This window comes from Camelus dromedarius, chromosome 8 (assembly GCF_036321535.1).
Source record: "Camelus dromedarius isolate mCamDro1 chromosome 8, mCamDro1.pat, whole genome shotgun sequence".
Taxonomy (NCBI): domain Eukaryota; kingdom Metazoa; phylum Chordata; class Mammalia; order Artiodactyla; family Camelidae; genus Camelus; species Camelus dromedarius.
The window spans coordinates 59,449,535-59,473,614 of record NC_087443.1 but is presented as its reverse complement, the minus strand read 5'-3'; the positions used below and the strand labels follow the sequence as shown (position 1 = coordinate 59,473,614).

General features: G+C 46.1%; 2 protein-coding genes across 5 annotated transcripts in view; one reads left to right on the top strand and one right to left on the bottom strand.

Moving 5' to 3' along the window:
- Window positions 1–8,889: 8,889 nt before the first annotated feature.
- Window positions 8,890–12,014, bottom strand: HPS6 (HPS6 biogenesis of lysosomal organelles complex 2 subunit 3). The gene has a single exon (XM_010974478.3). The coding sequence runs from the start codon at window positions 11,863–11,865 to the stop codon at window positions 9,454–9,456; it is 2,412 nt and encodes an 803-aa protein (XP_010972780.2). The 5' UTR covers window positions 11,866–12,014; the 3' UTR covers window positions 8,890–9,453.
- Window positions 12,015–15,957: 3,943 nt separating this feature from the next.
- ARMH3 (armadillo like helical domain containing 3) overlaps window positions 15,958–24,080 on the top strand; it is a 152,779-nt gene continuing 144,656 nt past the window's right edge. For 2 of the 4 annotated variants that reach the window (XM_064488354.1, XM_064488355.1), the window contains exon 1: window positions 15,959–16,109. The gene's annotated coding sequence lies outside the window, so the exon portion shown is untranslated. Of the gene's footprint in view, window positions 16,110–24,080 lie in introns of all 4 variants that reach the window. The other 2 variants (XM_031461641.2, XM_031461640.2) reach the window with 2 other exon arrangements.

Genomic DNA, 24,080 nt, shown 5'->3' with positions numbered 1-24,080 from the left:
TGGTTCATTATCATCATGTCTCCCCCAGACTTCAGGCCCTTGCTGGGGATCAACATGTGGATTGCCCTCCATGGGTATCTCCATTATATTTCTTTCAACAACACCAAGCAACTCTCCAACACCAGCTGGGTGTCCTACTATTCGACTCAGTTCTGACACTATCTACCTGGAGAATAGTATCAGATCCCATGGGTGGAGGGTTCAGTCCCACAAGACTGCCCTCCATTTCAGATGGCAGTCATAAGTCCAAGTTGTTACCTGTGCTTCTGATAGGCTGGCTATTAATTGTATATTCCTATGCCCCGCCTTCCTGGTCTAATTAATTTGCTAGAGCAGGTCAGAGAACTTAGGAAACCAATTTACTTGCTAGATTACCAGTTTATTACAAAGGAGATTAAAGAATACGAATGAACAGTCAGATGCAGAGATACATAGGGTGAGGTCTGGGAGGGTCCTAAACACAGGAGCTTCTCTTGCCATGGAGTTTGAGGTGCACCACCCTCCCAGCCTGTGGATTCATTCTGGCTCGCCAGCCTGGAAACTCTCCGAATCCTGTCCTTTGGGGGTTTTATGGAGATTCCATCACACAGATATGGGTGATTAAATCATCGGCCATGGGCAACTGATTCGATCTCTAGTCCCTCTCCCTTCCCTGAAGGTCAGAGAGTGGAACTGAAAGTTCCAGTCCTCTAATCACTTGGTTAGTTCCCCTGGCAATCAGTCCCAATCTTAAGTGCTTTCCAAAAGTCACTTCACTGACATAAACCATAAACTCTGGTGGAGTTGAAAGGGGTTTGTTATGAATATCAAGACACATTTATCAAAACACATTTATCACTTAGGAAGTTCCAAGGGTTTTAGAGGCTCTGTGCCTGAAATGGAGATGAAGACTAACTATATATTTCTTATTATAAATCACAATATCACAGCATCAAAAGCCCATGCTGGAATCCTTTTCTGAGCAGATTGAGAGTGAGAAGGATAGGTTTAGGGGTTGGCTGTGCATGGATGGCCCTACGCAGGCTCAGGAAAAAAGCAGGCCCATACTGATAGCAGTCAGGATCCCCAAGCTGGATGAACAAACGCTTGGGAGGAAGGCACAACTATTAGGTTTGAATCTTGCTTCCACCTCAGTGGAGCCACATCACAGACACATTCACTTAGGACCAGAACAGCTAGCTGCACTCAGCAAAGAGCGATACCATTTTGAAAAGCTGGCAGGGTGAGATGGGAGATGGCATCTTGGTTACACTAAGTATGAGTTCAATGATTCAAACGTTTTTCACACACCAGGGACCCTAAAAGCAAGCCAACTTCCAAATCTGGTGTTTAACCATTGAAACAGCAATTGTTCCAAACTGGCTGAGCTGGACTTATTGAGAGGTTGGCTCTGCCTTATTCTATGGATGATTTAAGTAATTTTCATGTTTTGACTGCATGTATTCAATTTTTGACCTATGTGTTGACTTTAAAACCTAATCCCTTTGTATAATATAATTCTGTTGTACTTAACTTTGTGAATTTTTCTCCATCACTTATCCTTTAAGCCTGAGTTTCCTTCTGTGTAAAACAGAGAAATGGAACTTAGAGATTCCTAAGGTTCCTATTGGTGCCCTCCAAATGATATGTATAGAATTTACAACTTACAAGTAAGTTTTTCCACATTCATTTTCTCTTTTAATCCTCAAAACTGTCCTAGAAAGTAGATACTATTATTTTCCTCTTTTATAGCTGAAGAAATTGAGGCTCAGAGAGGTTGAGAAAGTTACTCAAGGTCACACAAAAAATAGATGGTAAAGGTGGGATTAAATCTTTTTGAGTCCTTGTGAGACCAGTTTGTCTCTAGATACACTTCTAACAGGAATGCATGCAAGTATGGAGGAATGCCCCAGATTGATGGGCAGGCAGGCTCTCTTGAAGGGCTGGGGCTAGTTACAATCGATGGATGTTGTACTTTAGCATGTACTTCCTTTGCTTTGTAAGTTTCTGTGTTCTTAGTCCTTTGTTCTACATCTGTCTTTCCTAAGTCTTAAACTTCGGCTGCTAGGGCAGTCCACTCATGACTGGGGGTCCCCAGGTCCATGGGGGAAGGGAAAGGGTGCTGGCCTGAAGCATGTAGACCTGTCTCCTTTCTAGTCCCAGCTCTCTCACCTGTTAGCCAAGGATACAGTTTGCCTGTTCACAGCTTAGTTCTCTCTGTAATATGGGTATCATAACCCCTGCCCTGTAGGGGTGGGCCAACAGATGAAGGAAGTGACTGGCAGGGAGGTGACAGGGAGGTACTCTGAGATGTGAAATGCTCTTCCAGTGTGTGCGTGTGTATGTGTGTTGGGGAGGGTGTAAGTTATCCAAGAAGTCCCCAGGATTGTGGCTGCAGCTTGGCCTGGCAGAGCAGTTCCTCCCTGGGCTGAGGTCAAAGCCAGGTCCTCTTCCCACTGTCAACACCAGAGCCTGGGTCCTGTTTGTTGTTCCTGGCTCCTCTCCTAGCAACCAAAGCTTTGACAAAGGTTCTGTCAAGCAATGGGGACCTTGCCCCTCAGCTCACTAGGAAGAGGGGCCAGCTGAACCAAGACCTTCAGATGCTGAGCAGCAGCATTAGATCATCCTGGGCAAGTGCAAGGAGCTCTGCCAGCAAGTTCAAGTTCACGGCCTAAGGCTCAACCTCAGTCTTAACCTGGTGAAGGGGCCTCCTGGGACCTTCAGCACTTTATTGCTATCTGGAGTCTGACCCAGCAAAGACAGCCTCCACCCAAGATATAAACCTTGTCCTGAGGGAAATGTGATAAGGGAGACCCAACCTAATTCTTGGGGTGTGTATTAGCCTTCTAGGGCTGCTGTAACAAATTACCACAAACTTGGTGGCTTAAAACAACAAAAATATATTCTCTCACAGTTCTGTAGGCCAGAAGTTCAAAAGCAAGGGGTCCACAAGGTTGGTTTGTTCTGGAGGCTCTGAGGAGAATCCATCCCGTGCCTCTTTACTAGCTTCTGCTGGCTGGCAGCAATCCTTGGCATTCTTTGGCTTGTAGACCCATAACTCCAATCTCTGCTCCTGTCTTCACATGATCTCCTTCTGTGTCTCTGTGTTTTCTCCTTTTCTATATTATAAGGATACTCGTTCTTGGATTTAGGTTCCACCTTAGTCCAGCATGATCTTTTGAGATCCTTACCTTAATTAAGTCTGCAAGGACCCTTATTCCAAATAAGGCCACATTATGAGGTTGTGGGTGGACATATACTTGAGGGAGCATCAGTTCAGCCCACTAGATGTGCCTCCAATATGCTGGGGGAGATCTAAGACCACTCTTGGAGAATCCCTGAGTCTGAAAGGAGAAAACTGTTCCTGTCTAAAGAAACCCCTTTATGATGGGGGAGACCTCGAGTCCCAGCCTGGTTCCCAAAAGACTTCAAACTGAGACAGGCACACAAATGTTTGTGGCAGAGAAGAGTCGGCATTGGCAGAATCCTGACCACTGTTCTCTATAGAACAATGTGAGGGCATTGTGTCCATTATGTCAGGATTTGGAGCAGGGGGAAAGGGGAGTTTCTGCCTCCATGAGGCAAGTGAGGAAAGCAAGGTGCATGCTCCTAGTCTTTGCCCACGCCCTTTCTCTTCCTTCAGCTCCCGGATGTTCATGAGCTGATATCAGTGTTAAATAATTTTTTTGAAAATGAATTCCTATGTGATTATATAACAAAGTAGGACTATTACCAAGGATGGGAGGTGTCTTAGTATGCTGGGGGAGCCATCAGGGTTAAGGTCGCAGAGGGTCCTTTTGCTAAAATAAGCTAGCTCCCTGAGCCCTGTTTTTCCTTATTTGCCAGGGCCTATCCATTCAGCTGGGTTCTTGTCTTTCTCACTCAGGATCCCTTCCTGAACAGGGAACCACACATGCCTTTCAGTTGGTATTACCTGATGCCACCTTTCTTCCTTCCTATAAACTGTAGGAGCCTCAGCCTACTTACTACCCATTCAATCCTTGGGGCTCCTCACGCCCCTTGACTGGGTGCTGAGTGAGGCACCAGCTCTCCTCACACCAGCATTTTGTCTCCCCTGTTAAGATCTCCCTAAAGACAATTGCGTGGTACCTTTTCCCTTTAAAGGTTTTACAACTGATCACTATGAGGAAAGAGACCCAAACTTACCAAGTCCAAGGAAGGTTTGAAAATTTCAGAAGCCAGGGAAACTCTTGCCAACTCTGGTCCGTGGAGTGAAAGGGCAGCCAGCGGCCTGGTTCTCTCTCCTCTCCTCATAGACCTGGCCTGAAGATACCAACCAGGGCAATCACTCGTTACCCTTTGCCTCCAATGTGGCTGCATTTGAGCATTTCCCAGTTGGTTTTTCTCATCTCTGAATTTCCTCAGCCTCATGCAGGAACAGCCCCTCTAGGAAAAAATTTTTTAGGAGAACCACAAAGGCTAAAGGATCTCATTCTGAAGAGGTCCTAGTAGGGTCAACTCCTAATTCCCCCTTTCCTAGCATTAGTGGTATGGATTTGGGGTTAGAGAAACTTGGGATACTTTTAGAGGACCCACAGTCTCCCTGTGGTATCCCAGAAATAGAGGGTAAGAGGCACAGACATTGTAGCAGGTATAGGGTGGGTACTGCCCCAGCTCTAGCTCCTACTCCTACTCTACCACTCCAATTCCACCACCCCACCCAGACGTGAATATCCAGGTGGAGGATATCAGGATGTCAACAGAGTTTATAATACAGAAGATCTGTCAAATTCAACTTGGAAGAATTTCTGGACAACTATCTCAGTGATATCCAGGTCAGTGTACCCCCTGCCCTGGCCCAGGACACTGACCTGGCTAGGCTGGAGTCCACTCTGCCTCTATACCTCCAATCAGACTTTTCTTCCCTTCCCCCACTGTAGCCTTCCCACTGCCAGCATAAGACCTCTGTCTATGTCTGGTGGGGAAGCCCTGTTCCCCAATTCTGAGGCTCTAGGCTGCTCCTAGAGCCTGTTAGGGGTAGTTAGGGGTGGGACAATGCCCACTTTTCCTGGTACAAAACAAAAATAATACAGACTTTGAGAAGACTGCATGTCACCTTGGAATCTGAGTGGCTGCCAAAGCCTGAGGACCTGAAACCTATGAAATACCTGGACAGTCTGCTCCTCCAGAATCTTTAGCTCAGGGAGGCCCAGATGAGATGGACTGCCCTCGTCTTGGTAAAGGCCACCCCCCTCACTCTCACTTCCTCAGCTCTCCACAGCTCCTTCCCTTTCCCTTTATTTCCCATATAAAGGAAACCTCTAGGAGACCAAATCTAGACCAGCTGTTCCACTGGCTCTATGCTCTGGCTGTAATTCTGGTGAGAGGCCCCAAGGGACTCCCCTTCTGCTCCTTCCATCACCTCCCAGCAGTCACACCTGAGAGCCTCCTCTGCTCCCCAGAGTGGGAGCATTTCCTGCCTCCCCCAGGTGCCTCATTCCCATCTGTCTGTCTCCTCTCTCTTCTCCTGGTCCAACCCCAACCTCTTACTCATCTCTTTGCCTCTGTCTTTCCTCACCTTTGTTCTTGCTCCTGTGCAGATACCTTTGGAGCCAGGCCCAGGCTCTCCCTCTGGGAATTAGAGGAGAAACCACTACAAGGCTTCTACCCACAACTGGTGAGTGACCCTGGTCACTCAGCCCTGACCTCACAGCCTGATTCAGCTTCCTTCCCCCTTTGAATTTTTGTTTACCAGCGGAAATGGGGACCCATGCAGTAATAGTGTAAGCAGTTGACAGATCACATGGTTCCCATGAGCCTTGAAATTGTGATTCTGAAAAAGTTTTATATTTGGGAGAAGTCACCTCCATTTCACATTTTGTGCATAAAGTGAGACTATTGATTTTGAATAAGGCCTGACATCTTATTCCTCTATTTCAAATACATATAAAATGTGTCTTCCCAGAAAACTCTGCTGTGTCCACAACTTCTTCTCCAGTTGGATCAAATTATCCAGATCAGTCTGGTAGCTGGGGCACAGTGCCAGCCTGGGAGTGGAAGAATTTTAGCATCTCAGTCTGCCTTGTTTTGTGGGTGATACCTACCATCTTAAGTACAAGACCAGAGTCCCTTCCCCTTCTCATGATTTTGCTCCGTGAGTTCTAACCTGACCTCCTTCTCTTCCTCCTCCTCTCTTGCCCACAGAGAACCTTAATTTACCACCTCCATAGGCTTCCTCAGTCCTTAGGCAAGAAATGGGCAAGTATGTGCATGTTGTAGGGTAATGGGTGGAGCTGGCAGTGATGAGAGGAACCACCAGGGGGAGCCTGTGCCTAGGAAGAGACTGAACGGGGGCCTGGGGAGCCACTCAGGATTTTTCATCCCTTTTTTTCCAGGGCAGTAAGGGTGCTAGGCATTCCAGTCCCAGGTGGCTCCCTATAGAGTTGGGGCTCTAGAGCTGCCCTCTCCCCACTCTTTGACTCCCTCTTTTTCCCCTGAACACCCAGGGAAGGTGTAAATCAAATTCTGGTGCATTTATACAATATGGAATATTTCCTAAGGATAAGTGAGTGGAGATCCCAAGTCTGGGGTCTTTGGTTGGCAGGGAGTATTCTAGGACCAGAGGGTTGAGAGGGTCCCTAGACAGGATTTGGGACCTGGGAAAATGGGAAATCTATGGACTAAGGTCCTTGATGTTGGATGCCTAGGTAAAAGGGGAGGTTCTGGAGCTGAAGGTTTTAAGCAGTAGACAAGGTCCCAGGTCCAAAATCTCTGGGCAGGAGGTGGTAGGAGGACCTAAGGTCCCTGGGTAGGTGAAGGAGAGGATCCTAAGTCAGTGGATAGGAGCATTTCCACAGGTATGCCTCACCTTTGGAGATCTCTCAAGTTCACTTGGCAGTAGCCTCTGGAAAGCTTGAAGGTGAAGCTAAGCTAGGCAAGACTAGAATGCAGTCTGGGCAAAGGAGAGCAGGCAAATCCTGAGGGTCCTTTAGCTGCCTATATGGCCATGGAACCTAATCCTCCTTTTTTTTCAATCCCCCTCCTGCCCATTCATATTTCCAGTCCCAGCTCTATACTTCTCTTACATCACCAGGGGATTCAATGTCTGGACATAGACCACAATTTCCATGCTGCACAGTGACTGAAACACAGGACTACAGCAACTCAAGTCTTCTCCAACCTGAAAAGGCCAGAAATCAAAGCCCCACCTCTTCTTCTGCATGTGGCCTGTAGGAGATTGGACCTGGTGGCCAGTGTGGGCAATGTCCAAACACTTCCTCGACTCAGCCCTAGGCCTGGTCCTGGCCACTTGTCATTGAGACTCCTACAGTGGACTCCTAGTCGGTATCCCTGTCTCAGTTCTAATCTTGCTTACCCAGAGTATTGTAACAAGCATATCTGATCAAGGGCCAGATTCTCAACAAACACATCTCTTCCTTCACGACTGACCCTGCCTCCGGTTCTAGTCTTCTCTCCAGCCACTTCCACCCTCTGAAGAATACATTACACTTTGAATTACCTCCGGTCCTAGAATACTCCCTGCCAACCAAAGACCCCAGACTTGGGGCAGTCCTTACTTTGGGCCCAAGCCTTGGACAAGGGACACCTGGGGCCCAGGATGATGCTGAGTAGCAGCACCCAGGGTCCAACCCTAAGCCCATAACCAGGCTGAGGGCTGACGGGTAGAAATGAGCAGAGGGCCAAGGCCTCTTTGAAGGTGGTTCTGCTGACTAAATCCAGAACAGGAATCTGTACTAGAGACACTCTTGTTTCTTGGCTTAGGGGGTCAGACTCCAAGCAACCCTGCTCCAGTGACTCTTGTTACTAAGCCAGAGGGCTCTGCAGGTAGCTCTCTTGTCTGTGGTAAATCTTTCTCTCAACCAGAGGCTGCTCCAGGAATCCTGGGGGAGATGGGCATAGGCCCAGGGCCCAGCACAGTTTCTACTTGGGAACAGAAGGGTCTTGGGGAAAGGAAGTGTGCAGCTCTGCAGAATCCCCTCCTCACAACAGGCTAGAGAAACTAGCAATCAGCCAGGAATGAGAAGCGCATTCAAGCCCAAGCAGGTAGCAGCTATTGGGCTGTACAGTGAGGTGGTTTAAATCTCAGAGACGCTACTTTCTAGTTGACTGACCTTGGTCAAGTAATCTTTCTAAACCTCTATTTCCTCACCTGTAAAGTGGGGATAATATTAGAACTTTCCCAATGGGATTATTAGAAACATTAAATGGATTATTTAAAGACCAGCAGATTATATGTGGAATCTAAAAAAAAAGGATACAAATGACCTTATCTACAAAACAGAATTTATCTACAGAACAGAAACAGACTCACAGACATACAGAACAAACTTATGGTTACCAGGGGGTATAGGGGTGGGAAGGGATGAACTGGGAGTTCGAAATTTATACCTCTTAGAGAGTGATAGAAATGTTAGCTATCTTGATTGTGGTGGTGGTTTCATTGGTATATATATCTATCAAAATTCATCAAATTTTACAGGAATTGTACTACAATAAAAGTTAAAAAAAATAAAGATCAGCAGAGTGCCTGGCACATATTAAATGCTCATAAATGTTAATTTCATTATTGAAAGTGGCCGTTTTAGCCAACAGATTGACATTCAACCACTCCTTCTATAACCCATAAATCTAATAGTCTCTCAGCTGTTCAAAAACACACCAACCACATTTCTCTGTGTTTTCCAACACCAATGGTCAATTCTCTGTGGACACCAATTGGGTGCCCTACAAGTCAACTCAATTTTGACACTAATTACATGGAGTTAGCACAGACAGGTTAAGGGCTCAATCCCACAAGACTGCCCACACTTCAAAAACCAGTCACAAGTCACTGTACTTCTGACTGGCTAGTTATAAATGAGTTCCCATGATATAAACTGGTTTGATAATTTGCTAGAATGGTTCACAGAATCCAAGGAAATACTTCACTTATGTTTACAGGTTTATTAAAGGACACAGTAGCCAGATGGAAGAGATACTGAGGGCAAGGCATGGTATGGGGTGTGCGCATGGGGCTCCCATGCCCTTTCTGGGTGTGTCACCCTCCCACCAAGCCAGAAGCTCATCAAATTTCCCTGTTCAGGAGTTTTTACAGAGCTCAATCTCTAGCCCCACTCCACTCCCAGGAGGCTGAAGATGGGGCTGAAAGTTCCAACCCTCTCATCACTTGGCCTTTCTGGTGATCAGCTCCACCCTGAGGCTAGGGGTCCCCACATTAAGTTACCTCATTAGTATAAATACAGGTTTGATCTAAAGGGGCTTGTTATAACAAAGACACTTCAATCACTTGGGAAGTTCCAAGGTTTTAGGAGCTCTGTACTAGAACAGAAATCTGAGGACAAAGACCAAACATATTTTTTACACCACAATATTTAACATACATATATAAAGGTTGCTCCAAAAGAGAGAAGAGTATTGCACCCACAGGTCCCACGCTGGCCCCTTCCAACTCCTAGGCACCCTTCCCTGATCACTGAGTTCTAGAAACAATTTTCAGCCTGTGTCAGTTACACCAAGGCCCTGTTCTGGTAATGCCCAGGCCTCCAGGCCTGGGTGCTCTGATGCCTGGAGGGTTGTCATAGGTCCTCGAGGTGGGGTGGGGGGTGGAGTGCCTGAGTCCCCTAGGATGTCCTCATACAGGCTTAGAACTGACCCTGAGGGCTGTCCTTGAGTCCCAGTCTGCTCCAGCAGGGTTCTGAGCAAGCCCACAGTGAGAGAAGGCTCTGCCCCAGGCTCAGGGAATGGGGTGGGGGGCTCCAACTCATCTGGGAGGTGTGTCCGCAGTAGAAGCAGGAGCTCAGCTGGAGCTAGGTCTGGTGGGCACAGGCGGCAAAGGAGGGGGAGGTGGGCATCAAGTCGACGGTGCTGGGCAAATTCAGCCAACAGCAGTTTGAAGATCTCACTTCGAAGCAAGGGACTGGAAGGGCTGAGGGCCAGGCCAGCCTCTAGAACCCGCTCCCACTGCTCCTTTTGCACCAGCTGTCCCACAGCTTGGAGCACAGCTTTGGGCCGCCCACTACCCAAGAGCAGGTCCAGCTCTAGTGCTTCCGGCCTAGTCCCATCCTTACCTAGTACTGCCAGGGCTCGGCGATAGAGGGGCAGCCCTGGACCCCCTGCCCCCCAGCCAGGCCCACCCTGCTGCTGTGCCAGCTCCACAAAGGGCGGCAGCCATTGTGGCTCCAGCCGACAGAGGCACTGGCACAGGAGTTCAAAGAGGGGCAGCATCCCATTTGGTGGTTCCTTTCCAGTTGCTGTACCCGCCAGTACCTTCTTCCACACGTCAGGGGGAGCTTGGGACCTCAGCCTGCCATTCCCATCTGGCTGGAGCTGCAGGGCCCTGAGGATGGCACCCCAGGCTGCTGTAGGAAGGGTTTGGAAAATGGTGTTGAGCTGAGTCAGCTGGTCTCCCACCAACTCAGTCCTCAGCAGGCGAGCCACTTCGTGCTCTGCCAGCTCAGTCCAGCCAGCCTCCTCCTCATCCCCAGCCACCAGCTGGGCTTTGAGATGCTCTAAACCCCGGTAATCCCGAAGCTCGGCCCTCAGTGTGGTCAATAGTGTAGATGGGGATACGTGACCCTGGAGGATGGAGGCCAGGGCCTGAGGCGCCCGGAATGTGCTGTTGTGTCTCAGTTCCTCTGGGGTAAGCTGCGCACCCCGCAGGCTCCGACGCTGGTAATACTCACAGGCCTCCTCAAACACCAGGTCTTCAGCTGAAGGCAGCTCAAGGCCCTGCAGGGTGCCCCAGCCTACTCGAAACAGACCCAAGGCTGAAAGCAAACGAAGACCACCTCGGGTCTCCAGCTCTTCCTCATCTTCCGTGCCAGGGGCTGGGGGTTCCAGCAAATGTACTCGGTCTGTACTTAGGACCTTCCTCTCTAGCAGCTGCCCACTGCCCATGTCCAGCAGTTCTAATGTGGAGCCTAGCACACAGGCCAGAGTGCCATGAAATGTGCCCAGTGCTGCAGACCCTGCCAAACCAACAGGTGCCTCCTGCAGGGTGCCAACAGCCCGGGTACCACCGTGGGGCTGCACGAGGCTCACAGCGCCTCTAAAGTCAAGCCACAGCAGGCCATGGGGAGTTGGGGCCCAGGTATGTACAGTCAATGGCTGTCTGGGGGATAGCAGCCCAGGAAGGCCTCGGAGCAGGGTCCGGAAGTCCCATGTGTCCCCTCGTCCAGGATTTAGGCTTTTACTGTGGGAGAGGCCAAGACACGGGGCAGCCACCACCACCTTGCCCTTGCCTGGGCTCCAGATGAGCAGAATGTGGCCCACACCAGGCCAGGTGGTGGCAGTGGGCACTAGGAAGACGTCCTTGCGGGAGGCCAGCAGCCCGAAAAAGGGGCAGTGGTGCAGCAGGATGTGGGTTCGGCCCAGGTTGGTGCCGGCCTCCCCGCTGGGCTCCAAAGTCCGGACGCACACACAGTGGCTGAAAGCCACTGCGGGAGGCCCTACCTGGCCCTCAGAGCTGGCCTGACGCTCCTCGCACCACACGAGGCGGCCTCGGGGCGCCGCCACGGCCACTACGCGGGCTCCACCACCCGGACACAACTCGGTGCTCTGCAGCATCCGCCAGCCAGGCCCCATCTCAGCGCTCCACACCTCGGCTAGGCCACTCTCCCACACCAGGACCAGAGCCGGTCGCGCGGGCCACGGCAGGAAGAAGGCATCTAGCGGTGAGGACTGGCCAGCTGGCCAGGTACGTTCCAGCTCTGGGCCGGGTCCACGCACCGCGACCAGCAGCTGCGGGGCCGGCGCCCCCGGGGGTCGCAGCAGCAGCAGGTGGCGGCCGTCCGGGCTGCAGCGGACTCGGACAGCTGGGTCCCCAGCCAGCAACTCCCGGAGCTGGGCCGCGCCGCTGAAGTTGCTCAGGTCCGTGAGCAGGCGCAGAGTCCCGGCACGCTTCATGACGCCGCCCGCGCCGTAGCACACCCAGGCCCGCCGCCCCGTGGGGCGAGGCCCGGCTCTCAGTCAGGGTTCCCGCGGGAGGTCGTATGGGCTGAGACTTCCGTCCTACGCCGATGAGGTGAGCTAAGAGTCGGCCCCGCCTTTCCCGGCTAGCTCGGGACCTGCCCCTGTTTACGTCCGGCCCGCGCAACACCGCCCACCAGGGGCGGAGCCGGGGTGGGATCGGTGAGCCTCGCTGGGGGTGGAGCCTCCCGAGCATCCTAGGGTCTCAGCGACTTGGACCTCGCCAGCTCTTGGGACGCTCTCTGAGATGTAGGCCCGCAGCCCCAGGGCCCAGAGACTGACTCAGGAATCAGGATTCCAGCCCTCTCAGCCTTGAACTGATAGCGTCCAACTCCCAAGGCTTCCCTTTCCTCCAAGCCTCGCTCTCTCTCACACAGATTTATTCACCCATTTATTCATGAATTTTTTTTACTGAGTACTTACTAAATTCCAGGCTCTGAGTAGATAACCTGAACAAAAGAGAAAACCTCAACTTAATGGAGATGACAATCTAGTGGAAAACAATAATAATAATAATAATAATAATAATAATAATAATAATAATAATAGCTAGTACTTCCTTAGCACTTATTGTGTGACCCACCCCACCCACCCCATCTCCTTTTACAGATAAGAAAAACGAAGCAAGAGAGATAAATGGACCGAGATCACACAGCTATTAAGCGGTAGAGGTGGGATTTGAACCATAGGCAATCTGGGTCCAGAATCACCAAACCACTTTACCATATCAACAGTTCATCACCCAAACTAACATTTTGCTAGAAAACAAAATATATACTTCAATAGCATGGAGTCTGTGTGTAATCTCTCCAGCAACACCTACATATTGACATGCAGGAGTCCTTTCCATTCCTGACTGCCTTCTCAGGGTATTCTTCCCTCTTCCTTGAGCCTTACCTCTTCCTCCCTTTCCACACAACTTCCCTGAGAACTGCATCCATTTCTATTTCATTAGCCTCATTCTGTCCTCTTGCTCTCAGGATAGAAACACCCTCCAGTCTGTCCTATCTTAGTAGTCACTGTTTCATTCTCATCTCCAAACTTTACCTCTACCACTCCCTCTCCCTTTTCTTTCACAGTCTTGCAAAGATCCTCTAGCACTTGTTGCCTCTACTTTTTCTCCTTCCATTCACTCTTCAAACCATTACTTATCTGAAGTAGATTTTCCCGAGGTCTTTAAGTTATTTTAATTTCCTTTTCTCTTTGAGACATTTGACAGCTTCCTTATTGAAAGTCCCTCCTGTGGTTTCCAAAGCATCTTTCTCCTCTACTTTTCCTCTTTTTCAGACAGTACTGTCTGCAGAATTTTGTTTGCCATTGGTTCCTCTTCCTCCACGAGCCTTTAAATGCTGGTTTTAAATTCCATTTGGAGCCCTTTTCTCTTTTTTCTCCCTTATTATTATTTTTGTTAACCCTCTTCTTAGGCCATTTCTTCCCTTCTAATGGCGTGGACCATTACCACTAAGCCAATGGCTCCAAAATGTTTATCTACAGCCCAATATCTCTGCTGAGTTTCAATAAAGGATATCCAAATGTCTACTAAATATTCCTGCCTGGATGTCTCATGGGCATTTCGGTCTCAACATGTCCTAAACATCATCTTCTTCCTCAAATTTGCTCCTCCTCCAGCTGTTCATAGTTGCCATAGGATTTTTTTAATTGTTGTATCCTCACTTTAAAAAAAAAACTACATTTTTAAAATCGAAGTAAAGTTGATTTACAATATCATATAAAACTACATACTTTTTGAGGCTTTATGTTTAGCTATATTTCTGGTGGATACATACATGCATGAGTGCACAAAAGCACGAACACATGTATGTACCATTGTATTTTTAATTTTTTTCTTCCAGTTTCATTGAGATATAATTGACACACATGACTGTATAAGTTTAAGGTGTACGGCACACAATTTGACTTACATATATCATGAAATCATAACCACACTAAATTTTAGTGGACATCCATGGTCTCATAAAGATATAAAATTAAAGAAAAAGGAAAAAATGTTTCCCTTGTGATGAGAATTCTTAGGATTTATTAACAAATTTCTTGTGTAACTTACAGTAGTGTTAGTTATATTTATCATGTTGTACATTATGTCATATCCTCACTTTTAGAGTAGAGTCTGGCACAAATAAAGACTTCAATAGATGTTTGGTGAAAAAGTGAGTAAGCTTGAGTAGGCATGTTTGCATGTGTGATATCACTTAGGAACCTTTTGATTAAGAGTTACAGAATAGTTACAGAAGTAGGATATCTTAAGGAAAAATGAAATTTACTAGAACATTAGGGCATCACAGAATCTTCAGGAGATGAAGAACAGGCTTGGAAAATGCACAGGAACCAAAACACTCTCTGAAGGCGAAGAAATAGGATGCACAACTGTTTTTCATCAGGAACCAAACATCCAGGATACCACAGTTCCTGGTGCTACATGATGAGGTCACTGCACTGGTGGACAGAACCTGTTATGAATGAATTCTGACCATCTTTTCATCTTTGCATCTATTGATCAAGAAGCCCTTGGAAGCTGTACCTAGTGGCCAAACCCAGGTCATATGAGCTCACTTTACTTGATTGCACAGGTCCCAGTTTTCCACCGAGACTATACACAAAGGAAGAGGCCCCCAGAAAAAGAGGGGGAAGGTTCAGTGCTGGATAACCAAACCAATATGACATAGACTTTTTAGACATCCCCATTTTCTAGATAGAAGACTAAGGCTCAGAGAGCTCCAAATGTCAAGTCATAGAGCTAGGAAGTAGCCCCCCTGGGATTCATTCCCACAGTATCTCCATAGGTAGTGTTTTTACCTACTCAGTCTATGGACTTCTAACCTTAACCTCTTCTGAATCTGTATTTAATTCACTTCTCACCAGTGTATTGTGTTGTTTCAGGTTCATACTTTATCGTTTCCTTTTCTCCTCTCCTCTAAGACTTGACTTGACCTGCCCCCAGGAAGCCTCCAGAGACTGAAATGGACTTTTCCCTTCTCTGGCATTTCAGGGCATTTATAACTTGAGCCTGTCTAAGCTTGCCCTCGATAATTCACTGTCTGATATTTAAAACTTTGATTTAATGTTTAATTGCTATCTATCTATCTATCTAATCTATCAGTTTGTTACAATATAATCTCAATAATTATAATTTGTTGTTTTTCTTCTGTAGTTTGTTTTTTCTCCCAGAATTTGGTATCCAGTAGGTGCTCAACAAAGATTTGTTAAAATGAATTCAGATATGGGAAGGGCTCTTTCAGCTGTGCAGGAGACTTCTAACTGGTGTTCAGGAACTCACCTCAAGATGTCCTCCTCTTGCCCTTCTTACTCTTTTTTATATCCTATTAGGGTACAACTTTTTACTACTAATCATATTTTATGTTACTGTGTAAATAGACAAGAAAAATTAAAATCTTCCTGAGCTTTTGGGTCACTAAGAACTTTTCTCTGATAGATCTGGGCTCAAACTCTTCTTCAACTCTTACTAACTCTAGAACATAGGGCAAGCTATTTAATGACTCAAAAACTTTGTTTTGTTATCTGTGAAGCACGTATTCTATAAAGTCATTGTAAGGAGACACGTGCACAGGTACTCACACACTGCCGGGCGTCTTTTTTAATCTCCCACTTTGCATATAAGAAAACTGAGACTAAGAGAGGTAACTTGCTAAGTTGACACAGCTTTACACGGTGATTCGCAGATAGTAGGCACGCTATACATGTAAGTTGAATGAGTTTGTTTCCAATCTTACACTTACAGTGTTGTAATAAATAGGTTATATATATATTTCCGAACTTTGCCAGTGTTCCTAGAGAATATTGAAGTGCAACTACTTATTTCAGAGTCGGCCATATTAAAAAGAAAAACCTGCTAATGCAACTTGCATCCAGTAGACCCTCGATAGTTGTTTCTTTTCCTAATTTCTTTCTCGCGGTGCATTTCGGGAGTCGTAGTCTTTGTGATGCTTGCTGGGAGTCGTGGTCTGAGCCAGTCTCAGGAAGCGGGCGCGAGCTAACCTATCACACGGCGGGCTTTAGGACCCCGCGAGGCACGGCGAGCTGGGGAAAGGGTCGGGGGAGGTCGGGAGCGCGTCCGTGAGCCCGGAGCGGCGGCCGCGTCGGTGGCGTCGGGAGCGAGCGGGCCCGTGAGCGGCGCGGGTGGTGGAGGAGGAGCCCGGGGCTCGGTAAGCGGTGCCGGCCCGGGCCGGTCTCCGAACCTGGCCAACCTCTGCGGGTCCTGCCATACTAGGCCTTGGCCCCGAGGCGGCTCTGGGGGCGGGGCCTGCGCTCGCCTAGGGGACGATGGGGGTGACGGGGGGAGAGAGAGGGAGGACAGCTGCTGAGGCGGGCGGAGGCTGCGTGCGGCTGGGAGGCTGGGCCTGGGGCGGCAAAGCGGAGTCGAGTGAGAAGCTGCTCGCTCCTCCTGCGGCCGGTCCCTCCCACTCTGGGTCCCTGCTGGGCCCTCCTGGCAGCTGAGGCGCTGACCTTTGACCCTGGCATGGGGTGACCCTGACCTCTCAAGCTACCTTGAAAGCTTTTCCTCCCAGGTTGTTCCCACCCCTGGTTGGCTTTCAGCCCAGCCTGGCCCGGGGGTGAAGAAGGCAGCGGGCAAGACTACTGAGAAGGTCTAGAGGAAGTCCTGAAGTCTTCAGGTGTCCCATAAGGGTCCCTTCCTGTCCTTTACAGGCTCTGAGCGCTGGGCTTCAGCCCACCCTTAACACACAATAAGTGAAGCTACTATGTTTTCTCCGGGTTACGTGGTGTGAGCCTGAGAAACGAACCTGTTCCCATGCAGGGTGCAGGGAAGAAACGGGGAAAAACTGGTTCCCTGGGGAAGGAAAACTATCAGAAGCTGAGGAGTCTGCCTCTGGAGATGGGGAAGTAGAAACTTGGGCCAGGCCTGAATAAATGTTTCTGGATCATCCGATTCTCCTCAGTTCTTCCTCTCCAGAAAACATTTTGAGCTTAGTGAGAGCTGTTTCTTTGCTGTTCTGTACTTTCACTGACTTTGTAAACAAGGGCAAGTATGATTTGTGTCCCTGCCCTTAACTTAGAACAAATTAATTAGATTATTTTGGGTGTGTCTTTACTTGGACTTGTATGCACAGTATTTCCTATGTGAAAGCTTTCCAGATAGCAGATCAGTCAGGCTAGAGAAAGGTGAATCCTTTTTAGGATTGTAAAGGGGAACTCTCATCTTTCCTTAGTGAATAGGGGAGCCTTTAAGGTGTTTTCATTGGATGTTTAGGCACTAATTCATTCACTCATTCAACGTTTGTATAATAATAATAAAACCTCTTGAAAACTCAAAATGCAGTTCTTATGAAAGTTGGACTTTCACATAGAGCCAAGCTCAAGAATCCATAAAATTTGGGGAAAATAGCCAAATAACAAATTGATCCAGAATATCGGAGGGTGAACTGTTTATTCAGCATGCATTCATTGAACACTTATTGTGTAACCGTACTGGGTTAGAAATATGAGTATCTTTTCTTAGGAACATCAGGGAGACATATTCATATGAAAATTGTGGTGCTGTGTGTTACTTATCCATTTAAAGAAGTTTATACAGTGTGAGGGAAATGTTACCACTGTCTGGAGAGTCAGGGAAATCTTTAAGGGAGGAGATATTAAGCTGGGTATTGGAAGATGAGTAGGAGCTTGCACAAGAAAGGAAAGGTTATTCCGGCTAGAGAGAACAGCATGAACAAAGGTGTGGTGAAAGTGAGGGGAAAAAAAATTAACATGACGCTCAAGTGTTAGAAAATTTGTCCAAAACAGGATGTGTGGTGGGAAAATCGCCAGGGGGTGAGACTGAAATGAGTAGGGAGCCATTGGAGCTTTTAATGTTAGGGAGTGACAGAAGTGCAGATTAAAGTAATGAGAGATGAAGCAGGGAGACTAAGAGTTGTTGCAGTTGACTGAGAGTGAATAAAGTGTGACAGTGGGAATGAAGAGGAGGGGATGGGTTTTAGAAGTATTTCTGAGACAGCTGCAATAGGACTTAGTGACTGGGGAGAGACAGTATAAAGTTTTCTAATTTGAGAAATTGAGTAAATGCAAATTTCACTGATCAGGATATGGATTAGAAAAGGTAGAGCAGATTTTTTTAAGGGTTAGGATGGCTATAGTAAAAGGTGTAGGGGAGGCAGTCTGGTCTGCTGAGATCAAGTTGATTGTGGGGTATGCACATGGAGAGATGTCAGTAGGCAGCTGAAAGTAAGGAGGCCTGGTGAGCTTATTATCTTAACAATAGCTCTGAGTAAGTGAGAATATATATGAAAAAATCCTGGGAAAATGTTTATTTTGTTTCTTTATAAGGAAGTATTAGAATATGCACTTATTCCACTTAATAGCTTTCCAAGGCAGGGGCCATAACTCAGTAACTTTGCATCTCTTTTTCTCTTATGCTATACCTGTGTTGTTATAAGGTTTCGATAAATGTTAGTTATTAAGGTAGCAGGAAATCAATTTGCTTTGCCAGGTTGCAGTTACCTTTTGGGCTTTCCTTAAGAAGAGTATGGGAGTTTGTTTATAATTTTTGTTTTATACTTAGGGGGTATTCTTGGGACTTGTATGGTTCAACAGGAAAGGAAATGAAGGCAGTATGAGTGACGTTGTGCTGTTTGAGGAAATTCAGGGCTTGAGCAGGAGATAGACAGTATTAATTTATAAGAGGCTCCTGCTCACTGAAAAGAGGATCTTGTGAGTTCTCATTCTGGGAGATGTCAGAAAAATGTGATTTTCAATCCGAGTTTCCTGAAATCCTGTCAATTTGAAGTTGATGCTTCCTACTGTAGGTGCAAGTGCATTCCTTCATGTGTAAAATCACTTAAAGGAACCTGAGATAGTCATGTTTATTTAAACCTCTTCATCTGTATTATTTGTGAAAGTAGGCAGACTCAGTAGATTCTGATGGGACTCGATTGAATTCTCTTCTGTGAAACTAGTTCACTTCTAGTAGTTACAGATTGTGGCTGATTCCCAGAGTAGAGATTGGGGAATTCCTGTTTTGCCACTTGTTGCTTAGTCTTGGAGAAGTCCCCGAGTTAATTCCACTTTCAAACACCCACTCAGAGGTGAGCGCTGTCCAGAGCACACACAAGGTATGGACACTGCCCCGTAGTGCCTCAGGTGTTTATTACTAAAGCAGGCTGGTTCTTTCCTAGCATTGAGAAAATAGGGATGATGCTTGTCAGATGATGTCCTGTGTTGACTGACTTTTCTTGGGTAAAGTGGAACTGTTGATATTATAGATATCCATTTGGAGTTTCCATAGAACTGGAGGTAGAAATGCCTAGCATTCTCTTAAATGCTTATAGTGCTACTATTTACCTTTGGGGAGTGTGGGATGATTTGCAGAAGGACATAGGGAGCAGATAACTTGCCTAAAGAAAAAAAATTGCATCTAGAGGAACTTTTTTAGGAGAGTCAGGGCAGGAGACTTTCTGGCTTTAGAAACATATTGCCTCCTCTTGTTTATTCGGTGAACGACTCCTGGTCAGACAGTGGAGAGGTGATATTTGACTCAGCCATAATTGCTGGACAGGTAGGATTTTCATCTCCTTCACTAGGCATTATAGATTACTATAGTCAGTGTATCTTGTAGTGATCTTTCAGACATGGGCATCCTGGGGCTAAGATCCTAAGGAAAGGCGATGCCATTGTTAAGTTAAAATGGGGAGAATGAGATGGAAGTAGATGAGGATTGCTTGCTCCCAGTGCCTCTTCTAGAAATGGCAGTTTTATTCATTCTCTCAGAGTTATCTGTCCAGATGCTCCTTTTCTTTTAAAGCCTGGTTTAAGGCTTAGATGAGTATATCTCAAACTTTAGTGAGCATCAGAATTATTTGGGGCAGGGTTTTTCAACCTTGGCATTACTGACTTTTTTTTTTTTTTGAGTGAAGGTAGATTTATTCAGAGAGATACATTGAAAGGCAAGAGAAAGGCCACAAGGTGTGGGGGTTGGGTGCTCAGATTAAAAGTAGGTACGCACAGAATGTGGGCCATCTCTGAAGAGGGAAGAGAGAGAAGGGTGGCTGCGAGGCATGGTGTTGCTGGTTTTTTTATGGGCTTTTATGGGCTTGGTGGCTTCATATGCTAATGAGTGGAAGGACCAGTCTAAGGGGAAGGGGCTGGGATCCCAGAAAGTTGGCCATTTTCCACTCTTTGACCTTTTGTGGCTAGCCTTGGGATTGCCATGGTGCCTGTGGGCGTGTTACTCACCATGTTAATATATTACAATGGGCTTATAATGAAGCTCAAGATCTGCTAGAAGTTAAATCTCTCATCATCCTGAGCCTCAAGGCCTGCTGGGGGTTGAATGTTTCACCATTTTGATGTTAATTGCTGTAGCATTCCTTGAATGGCTGTGCCCTGCCTTCTTCCTGTCTCATTCCCCCCTTTGAGATTTTACTCCCATAATTTTATGGGGTTGCAGAGGGGCGAAGGTCCATCTTCTAAAACTGCTTCCGGGCTGAGTAGGGGCGTTGACCCTGCCTATCAGGGAGTAAAAAGTCTCTGAATCCCTAATCTAGGGGCCCCAGGGGCAGGACAGCCTTTTGTTTTTGCATCCAAGGGCTGAGGGTGTGGGCTGGAATCCTTGCACAGCCATCATCTGATGTGCAGCTGCTGTAACCCACTGTTTCCATTGACTTCTGAGGAATTTTCTTAAAGATGAAACAACTTTGTAACAACAGTCTGACATTTTAATCAGGTTGCCAATTACTTGCCACGTGGTCTTAATTTGGATGTCCGAGTGGTCACCTTGGTGGATCTTCACAAGTCCAAAGAGAGAGAGTGATAGAGGAGAGAATGACAAAAGATCAAGGGGAGACAAGCCTTGGGCTCCTTCATGGCTAGAGAGATGGTCTACCAGATCCTGCAGGCAGCGTCAACCTCCACCTAAGGGCTACTCGAATCTGCACGGTGCGGGAGAAACCCCCTGCCACCCTCCGAAGAGAGGGTAGCCGTAGCCCAATAGGCGGATCGAGATTATGCCCTTTGAACCCTGCTTCTTTATGTAAATGCCCCACACGTTGGGCGCCAGAGAAATGATGCAGGAAAACAGATGTGGGGCATGAGAAGGACTGTGTCCCAGGTCTCGGTTGAACCCCTGGGAAGTGCCCTGCCAAGTGTGGGTCCTTGGCTTCACGCAGGAAAGAATTCAAGAGCGAGCCACAGTTGAGTGAAGGTAGATTTATTCAGAGAGATACATTGAAGGTCAAGAGAAAGGCCACAAGGTGTGGGGTTGGGTGCTCAGATTAAAAGTAGCTGCACACTTCATAGACAGAATGTGGGCCATCACCGACGAGGGAGAGAGAGAGAGGGGCGGCCCATTACTGACTTACTGGGCCAGGTAATTCTTTGCTGTGGAAACTGTCCTGTGTACTTTAGGATGTTTAGTAGCACCCCTGGCCTCTGCCCAGTAGGTGCCAGTAGTACCTCCCCTCCCAGCTGTGACAACCAAAAATGTCCAGGTATTGACAGATCTCCCCCTGGGAGGCAAAATTGCCCCAGTTGAGAACCATTGACTTGGGGTGATTTTTTGGGAGGGGTGGGGGACATAATTAGGTTTATTTATTTTTTTATTTTTAGAGGTACTGGGGATTGAACCCAGGACCTCGTGCATGCCAAGCATGCACTCTACCACTGAGCTATATGCTCCCCCCAACTTGGGGTGATTGTTAAAAATGTAGACTTAATTCTTATCTTGAAAAGTCTATTTCAGTAGTGGGGAGAGGGAGTTTAGGAGTCTTTATTTCCAGGAGGCCTGCCAGGACATTCTGAAACATGTGATCACAGCTCTGCAGGGGTAAAAATTTTCTCTCTTAAGCTGAGCACTGTACAGAATTTATACGTACTTGAGTTGCTCTCCATTTCATCTTTCTGTGTTTTACAGTCTCTTTCCATTCATTATCAAGTTTTGGTGAAGAATTATCCTCAGAGCACTGACTTAGCTCAATTAAAATAGTATGGATTAGATCCTGTAGTGGATATCAGTGTGTTTCAGCCCCTTTTTTTCCAATTACTATATTGGATGCATCTATTAACTTGGTTAGACACTCAGATTCTTCCTTTCAAGTTTTCTAATATTCTATTAATTTGTCTATCTCTTTTTCACTTTACCGTGATCAGTATTTATACACATATGCATGCATCAGTTATCTTTTACTTTCTACCATGGCACATCTACTTACTGGCAAACTAGTATGAAACTCAAGATATCTGGACTCTCCAGTTTGTTCATTAAGGTCACCAAGCATGTACTCTTCCTCCTCACTCACCTGGAACCTCTTCAGTTTCTCTATAGATGCTCAGCTTTGTATATGTGTAGATTACTCATAAGAGCTGGACTCAAACATCAGGCTGTCTGGATTTGAGTCCCTGCTCTCACTTACCTTGGCAAGTTGTTGTTGTTGTTTTTAACCAATTCATGCTTTAATTTTCTTACAGTAAAGTTCCTGGGGCATAGGTTTGTTGTGAGGATAAAGTAAATTAATGTATATTTAAAGTGCTTAGAACAGTGCTTGGTACATAGTAAGTGCTGAATAAGTGTCAATTCTTTTGTGGCTATTTTACATCAGAGTCCTGTGTGTGCTAGTTGGGGTCCTTTTGTTCTAGTGTTCTGCATGGATATTGTTAAACTTTCATATATATATGTGTATATATATATAAGCACACATTATTTTAGATTGAGGAATAGCTTATGTAATATGAAGTATACAAATTGATAATTTTTTTACACATGTCCATATTTGTGTGACCTCCACTCAGATCGAGAGAGCACATTTCTCACAGGGGACTATATTCAATAACTTGTAATAACCTATAATGAAAAAGAGTATGAAAAAGAATATGTATATATCTGTAAGTGAATCACTGTGCTGTACACCAGAAACTAACAGAGCTTTGTAAATCAACTATACTTCAATTAAAACAAAAAAGAGAGAGAGCACATTTCTAGCACCTCAGAAGGCTTCCTTGTGCTCCTTCCTACTCATCTCCCCTCCTAGGGTTAACACTATTCTGACCTTTGTCACCCTAGAGTAATTTTGCCTTTTTGAATTTCATGTAAATGGAATCATTAGTTTGTACTCTTCTTTCAGATATTTTTATTCAACATCTATAAAAATAATCAATATTGTTTCAATAATTTGTTCTTTTAAATTTCTGTGTAGTATTGTATGTATTATACTATATATGTAATATAATTTCTCCATTCTGCTGATGTTCATTTGAATTCTCTTTATAAATTAAAAAAACTCACACAAACACCGACTTCAATAAATTTTATAAAAACATTAAAAAAAGGGAATGTTTATACTCTAGGCACTCTGGCATTTCTGTTTCTTGAACATGGCAAGTGTGTTCAAATCTTGGAGCCTTTGCACTTGCCATTGCCTCCGTTCGAAACACTATTCCTAAGATTTTCACATGGCTGTCTCCTTCCTGTTAGTCTGATCTCAGCCCACGGACACTTCTCATAGAGGCCTACTACTGCAATCTATTATAGTCCCGCTAAACAATTTGTCTTCAACATACGTATCATTGCCTCCATTTGTTTATTGTCTTTCTTCCCTCTACTAGAATGAAAACTCTGAGAGCAGGGATCTTGTCTGTCTTGTTCACTGCTATGTCCCTAGTGCTTTGCACCTAAAAGGTGATCAGTATTCGTTGAATGAATGAATGAATGAATGAATGAATGAATGAATGCCTGATCTGTGCATGTTTTTTTCTTTGTAGGTGATTTCTGGTCACATTTATTTTTATTCATTTTCCTTCTTTCCCCTTCCTTTTTTCTTTCTTTTCTCCTTTTTCTTTTCTTATATACTGGTTGAAATGTTTTGGGATGTTTACCTCAGTATCTACCTACACTAGTGTTTTGGAGTCTCCCTGAGCAGAGAAGAGAGGACAGTACTTGCTAACAATCCATTATAAGTATGAACTTAGGAAAAAAAAAACAAACTTAAAAAAAAAGTATGAACTTAGAACCCCAGATTAATGCATTGAAAGCCTACAGAGGGCTGTTCCATGACCCAGCCCCACTTATTGAGATATAATTGATCTATATCTTTAAGGTTATATATGATAATTATATGATAATTTGATATACATATATAGTGAAATGATTACCACAATAGTTAATAGATCTG